At 43.6% G+C, this 12788-nt stretch overlaps 5 protein-coding genes across 6 annotated transcripts; 4 read left to right on the top strand and 1 right to left on the bottom strand.

Moving 5' to 3' along the window:
* The first annotated feature begins 670 nt into the window (after nucleotides 1–670).
* Nucleotides 671–3273, top strand: LOC122622389 (glutathione S-transferase D6). 2 transcript variants are annotated; one of them, XM_043800797.1, is made up of 2 exons: nucleotides 671–1496; nucleotides 2609–3273. In XM_043800797.1, the coding sequence occupies exons 1-2, from the start codon at nucleotides 998–1000 to the stop codon at nucleotides 3271–3273; spliced, it is 1164 nt and encodes a 387-aa protein (XP_043656732.1). In that variant the 5' UTR covers nucleotides 671–997. The 2 variants fall into 2 exon arrangements, with proteins under 2 accessions (XP_043656732.1, XP_043656731.1); XM_043800796.1 differs by having other exon boundaries at nucleotides 676–1614; nucleotides 2598–3273.
* Nucleotides 3274–5357: 2084 nt separating this feature from the next.
* On the top strand, nucleotides 5358–6061 carry LOC122619685 (glutathione S-transferase D7). The gene has a single exon (XM_043796743.1). The coding sequence runs from the start codon at nucleotides 5378–5380 to the stop codon at nucleotides 6050–6052; it is 675 nt and encodes a 224-aa protein (XP_043652678.1). The 5' UTR covers nucleotides 5358–5377; the 3' UTR covers nucleotides 6053–6061.
* Nucleotides 6062–6464: 403 nt separating this feature from the next.
* On the top strand, nucleotides 6465–7623 carry LOC122619143 (glutathione S-transferase 1-1). Its single transcript, XM_043795890.1, has one exon. The coding sequence runs from the start codon at nucleotides 6843–6845 to the stop codon at nucleotides 7479–7481; it is 639 nt and encodes a 212-aa protein (XP_043651825.1). The 5' UTR covers nucleotides 6465–6842; the 3' UTR covers nucleotides 7482–7623.
* A 587-nt stretch (nucleotides 7624–8210) lies between these two features.
* LOC122621472 lies at nucleotides 8211–9758 on the bottom strand. Its single transcript, XM_043799330.1, has 2 exons — nucleotides 9290–9758; nucleotides 8211–9200 (listed from the first exon to the last, which is right to left on the bottom strand). Exons 1-2 carry the CDS (start codon nucleotides 9527–9529, stop codon nucleotides 8580–8582), a joined length of 861 nt encoding a protein of 286 aa, XP_043655265.1. The 5' UTR covers nucleotides 9530–9758; the 3' UTR covers nucleotides 8211–8579.
* A 1292-nt stretch (nucleotides 9759–11050) lies between these two features.
* LOC122620291 (glutathione S-transferase D7) lies at nucleotides 11051–12486 on the top strand. The gene is made up of 3 exons (XM_043797676.1): nucleotides 11051–11481; nucleotides 11540–11681; nucleotides 12051–12486. Exons 1-3 carry the CDS (start codon nucleotides 11216–11218, stop codon nucleotides 12372–12374), a joined length of 732 nt encoding a protein of 243 aa, XP_043653611.1. The 5' UTR covers nucleotides 11051–11215; the 3' UTR covers nucleotides 12375–12486.
* Nucleotides 12487–12788: the final 302 nt, after the last annotated feature.

Consider the following 12788-nt stretch of genomic DNA (forward strand, 5'->3'; position numbering starts at 1 on the left):
CCCCGACTATCTGATACCCGTTACTCAGCTAGTGGAAGTGCGAAGAAGAATCTTCAACACTGACAGTTTTTGTCGGTTTGAGGGCGTTAGAGTGGGCGTGGCAAAAAGTTTTGTGACAAATCGATAGAAATTTACAAGTCTAATACAAAAATGAAAAAATATCTATACATTTTTCAAAAGTGTGGGCGTGGCAGTTTTGGGCTGTTTGTGGGCGTTAGAGTGGGCGTGGCAAAAAGTTTTTTGCCAAATCGATAGAAATTTACAAGACTAATACAAAAGTGAAAAAATATCAAAACATTTTTCAAAAGTGTGGGCGTGGCAGTTTTAGGCGGTTTGTGGGCGTTAGAGTGGGCGTGGCAGCATGAATCGACAAACTTGCGCTGCGTCTATGTCCCTGGAGTCTGTATGCTTAATCTCAACTTTCTAGCTTTTGTAGTTCCTGAGATCTCGACGTTCATACGGACAGACGGACAGACGGACAGACGGACGGACAGACGGACATGGCCAGATCGACTCGGCTACTGATCCTGATCAAGAATATATATACTTTATATGGTCGGAAACACTTCCTTCTGCCTGTTACATACTTTTCAACGAATCGAAAAGGGTATACCTTTTACTCTACGAGTAACGGGTATAAATATCGAGGAAGTCCACCGTATCCAAATAACTATTTTTCTACAAAATATATAATCGGAATACTGTTAAATAATATACAAAACACGTTCATGAAATATATAAGTGTAAGGCAGCAGCTCAGTTTTGTGACGATTGGGCACACTGAAGATAAGCGAAGAGAGACAGGTAATTTCACCACCACATCCAATCACCTGAGTGTTGGGGCTTTAATCGCTGTAAAGAAGCGTCGAGCAAATAATTATAATAAAATGGGAACTGCATGTGTTATCTCGCCATTGATTTAATATAAAAAGCGAGGCCTTTTATTATCCCAATCAGTTCTGGTCTTGCCTTCCAGCGAATAACACAAATATACGAAATGGATTTCTATTACTCGCCCCGTGGAAGTGGATGCCGTACCGTGATCATGGTGGCCAAGGCTCTTGGTCTGGAGTTGAACAAGAAGCTAGTGAACACCCTTGATGGTGACCAGCTGAAGCCGGAGTTCGTGAAGCTCAATCCCCAGCACACCATTCCCACACTGGTGGACAATGGATTCTCCATCTGGGAGTCCCGTGCCATCGCCGTTTACCTGATCGAACAGTACGCCAAAGACGACTCCCTCTTCCCCAAGGATCCCAAGAAGCAGGCTCTGGTCAACCAACGCCTGAACTTTGACATGGGAACATTGTACGAGAGCTTTGCCAAATACTACTTTCCTATTTTTCGCACTGGAAAGCCCGGAACTGATGAGGATTTTAAAAAGATCGAGGGCTCCTTCGAGTATTTGAATATCTTCCTGGAGGGCCAGGACTACGTGGCCGGTGATCACCTCACAGTGGCCGATATTGCCATCCTCTCTACCGTTTCCACTTTCGACATCTTTGATTTCGACCTTAGCAAGTACTCGAATGTGGCCAGGTGGTATGCCAATGCCAAGGAGGTGACTCCTGGATGGGACGAGAACTGGAATGGTCTTTTGGAACTGAAGTCAGTGTTTGATGCCCGTCGGGCGGCGGCGAAACAATAAATTTACAAATTTATTTATTGTATTTATTTTTATTTAAAAAACGATTTTTAAAATATATACTACGCGGCTTTTTTTACTTTTAAAACATCTGAAAAAACAATTTCTTTTTTGTCCAAGCTTAGATTCAAAAATTCTCTATTTATATATACGCTTATACTTATGTATACATCTGTAAAGAACTCCTTACTTATACCTTATTAAAGCATATATATTCTAGCACTTTTAAAAGTAAATGTTTACTGTTCGAATTTCTTTTTTATCAATTGAAATTAAACTGGGAACAGCTTATCCAGATTTAAACGGTTAAGAAGGAACAAATGTTAAAGTAGTCATGCGCACTGTGAGTGAAATAACGTGAAACAGATGAAAGCAAAAGTACCCCAATTGAAATGAATAAATGGGAACAGAACATGAATGATAAGATTAAAAGTTCGCTCCTTTACTATTTTCTCTGAGAACTATTTTTTTCTCACTGTGATTAGACTCAAATGGAATGTCCAAAAAGTCGAACAAATATCTGAATACCTCTCAGGGTCACCATTTTAAGTCGCAGTTCCAAACCTTAAATCCTAAGAAGAAATTTTGATTATTTTAAATTAAAGTCAATTTGACTGCATATTCCACCATCTCTTACTATCTCAGTTGATAAGGTTATTAGTGTAATTGAATAGGTCATGGAAGGCCCATAACTACAAATGCAATTCTATTAAATTTTCGTTGGAAATGTGTTTATGTATTTAGAATTTACATTCTTATAAAAATAATACAAATTGCATACAATTTATTTTTACACAAGCAAACGAAATACATTTTTGCCTGTCGGCTATACACATATAAAAAAAAGAAAAAGATAATTATAATCGGCAGGTAGATAGAATCAAAACCAGTTTTCTTTATAAGACAGAATTTTGGCTAGCGTCAAATTAGTTTGTTTTCTTTATTCCAGCAGGCTAAACGTATTCGCTACTCTTCTGATGATGGATCTCTACAACATGTCTGGTTCCCCGAGCACCCGTGCTGTTATGATGACCGCCAAAGCTGTGGGAGTCGAGTTCAACTCGGTGCAAGTGAACACCTTTGTGGGGGAGCAGCTGAAACCATGGTTTGTGAAGATAAACCCTCAGCACACGATTCCCACACTGGTGGACAATGGATTCGTCATTTGGGAGACACGGGCCATTGTTGTTTACTTAGTGGAGCAGTACGGAAAGAACGACTCTCTGTATCCAAAGGATCCCCAGAAGCAGGCTCTGATCAACCAGCGGTTGTACTTCGATATGGGCACCCTGTACGATGGCATTGCCAAGTACTTCTTCCCACTGCTCCGCACTGGCAAACCTGGAACTCAGGAGAATCTGGAGAAGCTGAACGCTGCCTTTGATCTTCTCAACACCTTCCTCGATGGCCAGGATTACGTGGCCGGCAATGAACTATCCGTGGCAGATATCGTTATACTGGCCACCGTTTCCACAACCGAAATGGTTGACTTCGATTTCAAGAAGTTCCCCAACGTGGACAGATGGTACAAGAACGCCCAAAAAGTTACTCCGGGATGGGACGAGAACTTGGAGAGAATTCTCAGCGCCAAGAAATTTCTGGCCGAAAACTTAATAGAAAAGCTATAAATACTATTGAGAAATGATGTATGTTACCTTTGTTCAATAATTTGTAATTGGTTATGGGGCTGTGTGCGGGGTGGGGGTCCCGTGTGCAGGGTCTGGGGTGCGGAGTGCGTGGTGCAGGGTGTGGGGTGTGCAGAAAAACTTTTTGCCACCCCCAAACGCCCACAAACCACGCAAAACTGCCACACCCACACTTTTGGAAAATGTTTTGATATATTTTCATTTTTTTGTTAGATTTTCTATTCAATGTTGGCCACATTTGCCGATGACGTGTGCGTCACCTACAGGTCCCGATGCGAGCACGACGCAGCGGATGGTATACAGGACTTTGCAGATCGATTCTCGGAATGGGCAAGACGTTGGAACATTGGCATAAATAGCAGTAAATCCAACAACTTTAAAGCGGAGAACGCCACCGCCCGTCTACATCGAGGCAGCCCCTGTACCACAGCCGAACGCAGCCAAATACCTTGGAGTGCTTCTGGATCGCAGACTCACATTTGCCAAGCATGTGACCGACATTAGAACGCGCCTACGTGCTAAGGTGGCGAAGCACTACTGACTACTTTGTCCGCGCAGTAAATTGTCGCTATCCAACAAGCTGACAATCTACAAACAGATTTTAGCTCCAAACTGGAAGTACGGGTGCCAAATCTGGGGCTTGGCATGCGACAGCCAAATCAAAAGGATCCAGACTATACAAAATAAGGTCGCAAGACTCATCACCGGATGCGAGTGGTTTGTGCGAAACACCACCCTGCACAGAGACCTGAAACTCGCAACGGTATTTGACGAGATAAACCAGCACTCGAGCAGATACCATGACAGGTTGGAGCGCCACAGAAATCGGCTGGCCAGCGCTCTAAACAGATCTCGCCCACTAAGAAGGCTGAATAGAAGACAACCGATCTCATATCCCGATCTCCTGTGACAAGGGTCAGCAGAAGCTGACGCTTATCTTAATTCCTATATGTTATCTGTGATATCTAACTGTAGTTAGCCGGCGCGCCCAAATGGGCTGAATTAATAGAAAAGAAGGACACAAAGGGGCTCCAAGTTTTCCCCGTATGCCTTAATAAATAAACAATTATTATTACTGTTAAAAAAAAAAAAGATTTTCTATCGATATGCAGAAAAACTTTTTACCACGCCCACAAACCGTCCAAAGCTCTCATGGCCACACTTTTCAAAAAGATTTTGAAAATTTTTTTTGCATTGTTAATCTTGAAACTTTCTCTCGATTTGCCAAAAACTCTTTTTGTCACGCCCAAGCTTACTGAAAAACTAAAAAAAAATGTCAGTGTTGAAATTTCTCCTTTGCACTTCCACTAGCTGAGTAACGGGTATCTGATAGTCGGGGAACTCGACTATAGCGTTCTCTCTTGTTTTATTTATATTGTAGCTATCAAGAAACGCCAGTACATATCTTTTCATTTAGTAATATTATAAATCCCTTTTGAAGATAATCTGCAGAACATCAAGCTGCTGCAAACGATCGCGGGAGAAAGTTAAATAAAGAATAGCGTAAAGAACTCACAGTAGTTTGTTTATTGATAAAATATTGGTACATCATTGTGAACGACCTTAATTATATCGGTACCAATAAATTATTATCATTTCAAAGTTTATTCAAATCAGTTGAATACACGTAGATAAGAACTTTTGCGAGTACAATAGATGTTTCTGGAAATAAACGGCACTGAATAATGGGCATATGAAATTGCGCATATGTTTTTGATAAGAAGACCCATTTGAATATAAATCATATCATTTGATAAGTGAAAAATATAAAATTTATGTATCTGTCTTTGTATCTACGTTGACATCTTCGCTGCTTCCCGGCGATTTATAAATAAACATTTCTTAAAGGCGATAAGCTTTTCTATAACTTTCTTCAAATTAGTGCCAGCTCCCTTAGTCACAACTAATTATTGTTAGCCCAAGTAAGCGAAGTGCTAAAAAGTGAGTTCTAACAATGACAAACATGTTCATATAATCTTTGCCCAGGCTGATAGTGTTTTGGTTTTTTTGCCATAAATACGAGGACCCGGATGGCGAGAAATCAGTCTACTTTTTCCACCTCTGAAGCTCGCACCTTATAGTCGCAATGGCAACCCTGGATCTCTACAATTTCCCCATGTCCCCGGCCAGTCGCGCCATCCAGATGGTGGCCAAGGCTCTGGGACTGGAGCTGAACTCCAAGCTGATCAACACGATGGAGGGTGACCAGCTGAAGCCGGAGTTCGTGAAGATCAACCCGCAGCACACCATTCCCACACTGGTGGACAACGGATTCGCCATCTGGGAGTCCCGTGCCATCGCCGTCTATCTGGTGGAGAAATACGGCAAACCCGACTCCCCACTCTATCCCAAGGATCCCCAGAAGCGGGCTCTGATCAACCAGAGGCTCTACTTCGACATGGGCACCCTGTACGAAGCCCTGGCCAAATACTTCTTCCCTTTCTTCCGCACTGGCAAGCTTGGAGATCAGGAAGCTCTGGACAAGGTAAACTCTGCCCTCGGATTCCTCAACACCTTCCTGGAGGGTCAGGACTTCGTGGCCGGCAACCAACTGACCGTGGCTGACATCGTCATCCTGGCCACCATATCCACCGTACAAATGTTTGCGTTTGACCTCAGCAAGTTCCCGAACGTGGAGAGGTGGTTTAACAATGCCCAGAAGGTTACTCCTGGATGGGAGCAAAACGTTGAGACTCTGAAGCAGGCCAAGAAGTTCCTGGACGACGTCAACGCACAAAGGGAAAAAGGAGAGAAGGCTTAAAATGTTGTATATTATTAATAAAGCTTTGTGTAAATAACCATTTTTGTTGGCTTACTGATTTGGTGTGGAGAGTCCAAGAAAACGAGAAGCTTTTGGAATATGGATAAAACAAAAAAATATTGCAGATATACATGTTAAATTTGCAACTTCTGAAACCGCTATCATATGGTGATAAGGCATTGGATATTCCATGAAGTACACTTCTTATCTTCAAGTCAATGAGTGGCGCACTTGTTTATTTCATAACAGCAAATCCAAGTAAAGCAGACACTGATAAGATTTAATCAATTTCTAATACCTGATATTCAAGGACAGGGAAGCCGCCAGCCAACCTTTTAGTTAATGAGTAATACTTGACAAACCGTTCTTATCTTTATTGCAATAATATTTACATTTTGTTCCAAGGCATTTTTATCTAAAGCGTTAATCAGCTTGACCCTTTAGCACTGACCTTTCTGTTTCACGACCTTCTTTTCAGTCGCACAGCTCTAATGACCTATCATCAATTTCTTATTACTGCAGTCAAAATAATTATCATTTTTAATTCAAATTGAAAGCCGTAACCCCTAAAAGTATATATGTGTTCATTCCTTTTCATTCCCATTAGCTAAGCACTCCATGTTACCCCGGATCGTTATCACCGATAAAGCTGCTACTCGGGAAAGTCGCCCGACACTGAATGACTATATATGGAAGTATTGATTTTGGTCGCCTTTTGTGATGGCTATAAAAGCCGTTGGACCTTCTTAGCTGTGGTCAGTTGTGAATTAGAATCGTAGGAACTTTCATCATGGACTTTTACTACCATCCTTGCTCGGCTCCTTGCCGCTCCGTCATAATGACAGCCAAGGCCCTTGGAGTCGACCTGAATATGAAGCTATTGAAGGTCATGGACGGGGAGCAACTGAAGCCGGAGTTCGTGAAGCTCAATCCCCAGCACTGCATTCCAACCCTGGTGGACAATGGCTTCTCCATCTGGGAATCGCGTGCCATTTTGATCTACTTGGTGGAGAAGTACGGCGCAGATGACTCCCTGTATCCAAGCGATCCCGAGAAGAAGGCCGTGGTCAATCAGAGGCTCTACTTCGACATGGGCACCCTGTTCCAGAGTTTCATCGAGGCCATCTATCCACAGATAAGGAGCAAGCAGCCTGCCGATCCAGAGGCCATGCAGAAAGTGGACACCGCCTTTGGGCACCTGGACACCTTCCTGGAGGACCAGGAATATGTGGCTGGCGACTGCCTCACCGTGGCTGACATTGCCCTGTTGGCCTCCGTTTCCACCTTCGAGGTGGTGGACTTCGATATAGCCCAGTACCCGAACGTGGCCAGGTGGTATGAGAATGCCAAGGAGGTCACTCCCGGTTGGGAGGAGAACTGGGACGGTGTCCAGCTAATCAAAAAATTTGTCCAGGAAAGGAATGAGTAATTTGATGTCATTAGTAGTGTCATTAGTAAATACCTAACATACATACCTAATACCTCGGCAAATTATTGCCATACATGGCTATATTGAAACCAATAACAAGTAATAAAAACTAAAAAAAAATTGTTTAACATTGTTATGAGCACCGTGATAATAAATTATTAAAATGGAACCCTCTTGTTAAACAATCTCAAGAAAGCAAAGCTTTTATTTGTTAAAAAGCTGCTCCATATATGGGGTTTTTTATAAAACAAACGAAAGGAAATATTTGTTTACTCCCTTATCAGCCAATAGTTATTACTTTTTCTTTTCGGTTTGAAATGTTGATATCCATGAAATTGATCATTTTATTTAATTTTCGGGTTCTAGTATCGCCTAACTACAATTATGGAAATTCAAGTAAAAGCGATATTTAGTATACTTATTATTCCCGAGCACTTGAATTCTGTTCGGATCACACTAATCAGCCCCTACTTATATTTAAAATTCCAGTCTCTGTCGTGGTTTATAAAAGTGAGATTGTGTTTCTGCAGCTCTGTAAATTCCGCGAGTGCCCCGCGACAATTGCCAATTGCGATTTCAACACTGCAGTTGAATGCACGCGACGATTTCACTGGTGTACACATAAATCCACTTGGACCCCCTTTTCCCCCCAAGGGGATCCACAAGTCACTTGGGCCGTTGACCGACCAACTATTAGAACAATCGCGAGTTCAGTTAGCTAACAAACGTGCTGCTTGTGGCATTGAGCGAGTACAAATTACATATGCAAGTGCACACATACTTCACATTGGTCAGTGTGCGCCATAAAGTCCACCAGAGGGTTGCTACAAATGTTCCAAGTAATTGAAAGCTAATTCTTAAAAGGCACATTTAACAATCACAATTTGCAAACCATTTAAAAGAATATTATATATATCAAAAACATTGTTGGTTATCAGTTTTCTTAGTAACAAATTTTCAACCAAGATTCTCAACACCTCTAAAGAACACCATGTGACAGAAAAAAGTGAAATCGTGTTTTATAGCATCATTAAAAGTATATTTTGCATTCCACCTAATTTACGAGCCAGCACTAAACCTACACCCACTGCGCCATCCCTAGTTGGTCAACTCGGTCACCGCCTCCGAGGCCTCAACCAGCTTCTGCAGTTGCTTGTACTTCCGGATGGCGTTGCGCACGAATTCCGTTGCCCGACGCACCCGCTCCGGAGTCATCTCCTCGGCCAGCATGCGACCCACATCCTGGGCACCACCCGTGCGCAGGATATTCACAGCACGGGCGGGTATTTCACAGATCGGGGTGATCCTGCAGAGCGCACTGGTGATGGCACCGCCAAACAGGATGATGCCCACAGCGGACACAACTACGGCGGCGATGCGAAAGAGCGTGGACATCAGGATCGTGGGCAGAAGATTGGAGACAAATGTCATCAGCGGATTCGAGGAGCTGGGCTGTGCAGCGGGAGCCAGCACAGTGGTGCTGTCCGATTGTCCGGCTGTGTTTGTGGGCATCAGGAATCCCTCGTAGCCCGTCTGCACCACAATGGGTCCAGGGTACGGGTAAATGCCAGCTGCTGCTCCCGCAACGGGAGCTGGATAGGAGTAGGGAGCATAGGCACCGTACTGAGTCAAGTACTGCTGAAAGGCCTCGGGAGTCAGGATTCCTCCAGCGTAAATAGCCGTGGGATCAATGCTGCTTCCACTGGCCACATTATCAGGCTGAAAAACAGCATAGAGTTTACAGATTATTATTAAACTTACGCTTGAACTATAAAATATAACGCAGTAAAAATGTATGTATAACTTACCACCGCTGCTTCCGAATTTCCATCAGCCGGGGGAATAGTTTCATTGTTGGTTGTAGGCCCCACGTCTGTGGGGGCGACCACTGGTTCGCCACTTCCCTCGACCAGATTTTCCGACTCTTCGACGGTGTTGGGCGTGGCAGCCGGAGGAGCTGCATCCAGGGCAGGCACACACAGCGATCCACGGATCATCAGCAGTAGGACCAACAGCACATGGGATCTGCAGTCTTTGAGGAACATCATCTTGGCTTGGGTGTGGGAAATCAACTGATCCTGGCCAAGGAACGATCGATTCTTTTATAGCCTCGCTTGGCTCGGCCATTTTAGTCCTTATTTTGCAATTAATGTTACAATTCTCAGGAATCCAACAAATCCCTTTTCTTTTCTAATCCCTCACACAAAGCATTTTTCCATACCTTATACCTTACCTGATTGTAAGGGTTCAGGTAGAAGATGCCCGGGCCGTGGGACCCCGTCACCTGAAACATTTATGTCCTGGCTAATTACCACTGTGCCGGCCATGTCCTTGAGTGGCCCTAAGAAATGTCAAGCACGCGATGAAGTCGTGACTGTCGAAAAATGTTTGATGCAAACACGTCGAGTTTCAAGTGATGCCAATCAAGCCCCCACCCCCCACCAGCCAACTTAACCAGGTGCTCTGAATTGGAAAATCTGTTGGCAATCAATAAAAGCCAAAGCATAGCTTGGCACATAATGTAGACGTATAATTTTAGACACGAATGTGAGCATTTTGGCCGAGTTTTCGGGAACGCCAACGCCCCCGCCCCCGCCCCCGCCACCATATCCTTTCCGACCAGGTGAACACTCGGGCGGACTGTCGTCCATGGCAACGTTCGTTATGAAAACTAAACGAAAACAAATGCGCCCAAAGACAGCGACAACAACGCTGGCGAGACAACATGCTCTGAAAATTGGAAAAGTCAGACAGCGGATACGGCGGTGAGCAGCGTCGTCGGCAAGTTGGGACAGATTCAGGCAGATTCAATCACCAGATAGAATCCCACGCACCAGCCTCCGGAGCATCAGCATCAGTCTCAGCACAAGTCCTTTGCAGAGTCCTTGTTAGTCCCGCTGTTAACCAGCTCCGGCAAACGCGGACGCGGCGACACTCGACGGCATACTGGGGAACTGCATCGACATCGACTCGGTGGCCGTGGTGCAGCACAAGCTGGTGCACAGAATTGTGTGAGTAGGAGTGTCCTCCAATGGTCGTTCGGTCGGTCGGTCTGGCTGGTCCAACGCCTTCTGTGCATATTCCATAATGAATAAATAAGTGAGTGCAATTAAGTGCGGGCCACAGCACAGCGATTACCAATTCTAGATAGCAGAGCCTCAGGGGATGTGTTTCGAATCGGGAATTCCCTATATGCCTTAAATAAAAAATGATTAATTATTATTAAAAATCTGACGGCACATGTCATTTACTTTTTACTTTTACATTTTTCATTGATTTTACATGGAGAACGAATCGCTGCATACTTTTAGGCGGTGTATCAAACGACCAAAACCTTCAGAGGGGAAATATTAAAAATAAAGTTCCAACGAATTTGCATTTTTTGTATTGTTTCTTAAATACTATTTAACTATTTTATTTAATAATAGCACCTGAATACACCATAACTAAACTCCATTAAAAATTCATTTTCAAATACTTTTTTTACAACCACTTTGAATGGCTTTCCTTGAAATTTACTTGAGAATAAACTAGAGTGCTTTATAGCCGTATAAAACTGGGCACCGCCCACTTTTTGCAAGTTCTCAAAAGACCACGCAAAGAACAATTGGCATTAATTAACTATAACTATGTAGACGAATAAAATCGATGCATTGATTATTTGGCGCTGACCGCCTAGAACCAAGTTTTTTGGGCCTGCGTGTGGCCGGAACTTGGCATTCCAGCTCCGGCCAATGTCCGACACGAAGCGCATTGTAACCGAATTCGTGTATTGCCTGCTCCTCAGAGGTGGCAAGATGTCGCCGCCCGTGCTGTACTACCTGCCGCCCAGTCCGCCCTGCCGCAGCATTCTGCTGCTGGCCAAGATGCTCGACATCGACTTCGAGCTGAAGATCGTCAACATCCTGGAGGGGGAGCAGCTGAAGCCGGACTTTGTGGCCATGAACCCGCAGCACTGTGTGCCGACCATGAACGACGAGGGTCTGGTTTTGTGGGAAAGGTGAGTTCGGTTATATCCTTTTTGACCCAGAAGTCCTTACCTTATCCTTACCTTGCAGTAGGGCCATTCTCTCCTACCTGGTGGCTGCCTACGGCAAGAGTGACGAACTATATCCCACGGACATAAGAGTGAGGGCTTTGGTGGACCAGCGCCTCCAATTCGATCTGGGCACCCTCTACATGCGACTCACGGACTACTATGTAAGTGCTTTCCAATCTAAAAAGAAACATTTTTTGTATTTAGGGATTCTGTAGTTCAATTGTGTAATCTACAAAGCAGACTCACCCATTCGTAAATGACACGACCATGTGATCTGCAAATATGATTTATTTAATTACTCGTTAAAAAAGCTACACAAGCGCACAGAAAACGCTGAAATTGAGCGAGCCGAAGCAAATAGAGAACTTGTGTTAGCCTTTAAAACTATAAAATAGCTCGTATGCAAAGTAAAGTTCAAACGCGTTAGTCAAAGTCTAAATAGTGTTATATTTGATCAAAAGCACCCCTGTACAGGGTTCATAAAGAGCTTAGCTTTTGTCTTATAATAAATAATGGCCATTACTATGCAGTTCCCCACAATGTTTATTGGAGCCCCCTTGGACGAAGGAAAGCGAGCCAAATTGGCGGAGGCTGTGGGCTGGCTTAATTCGATCTTGGAGGGCAGACAGTTTTCCGCCTCCGATCACTTCACCATCGCAGATCTCACACTTTTGGTGACCGTTTCCCAGCTGGAGGCCTTCGAGTTTGAACTCCGACCCTATAAACATATCCGCCAATGGCTCGATCGCTGCAAGGATCACATGGCGCCGTTCGACTACGAGGAGCTGAATACCAACAAGGCCAACATGCTGGCCGATATGTTCAAGGCCAAGATGAACCAATCTGCGGGCTAGCAGTTCTCTTCAATCCGTGTTATGGTAGCAAACAAATATTTTCTATATATAGTATCAGTTGTGTAAGTGTTGTATCAAATAAATGAATTAATTGTTCTGCAAGCAAGCTCGTATGTTTTCCTTTGGAACGGTTATGTGTTTAGATTCTATATTTTATTTAGTTCATTACCGTAAATTTGTTGTTTATAAAATAAAAACGACTACATAATTTCTGGAATTATAGAAATCTAATTACAATCCTTGTAGAGCTCTTTTCCCCAAATTGTCGTACTCAACAACAAACAAAATCAATATCCCCAGCACATTCCCATTCCAGTTAGGGGTACAGAATTAATAGGTATCCCTTAGCCCGGCCGCAACGCGATATCAAATGTAATTTTCATGTGAATTGGCAGTTAACTTAATTGAGTTTCA

Source organism: Drosophila teissieri, chromosome 3R (assembly GCF_016746235.2).
Source record: "Drosophila teissieri strain GT53w chromosome 3R, Prin_Dtei_1.1, whole genome shotgun sequence".
NCBI classification, from domain to species: Eukaryota; Metazoa; Arthropoda; class Insecta; order Diptera; family Drosophilidae; genus Drosophila; species Drosophila teissieri.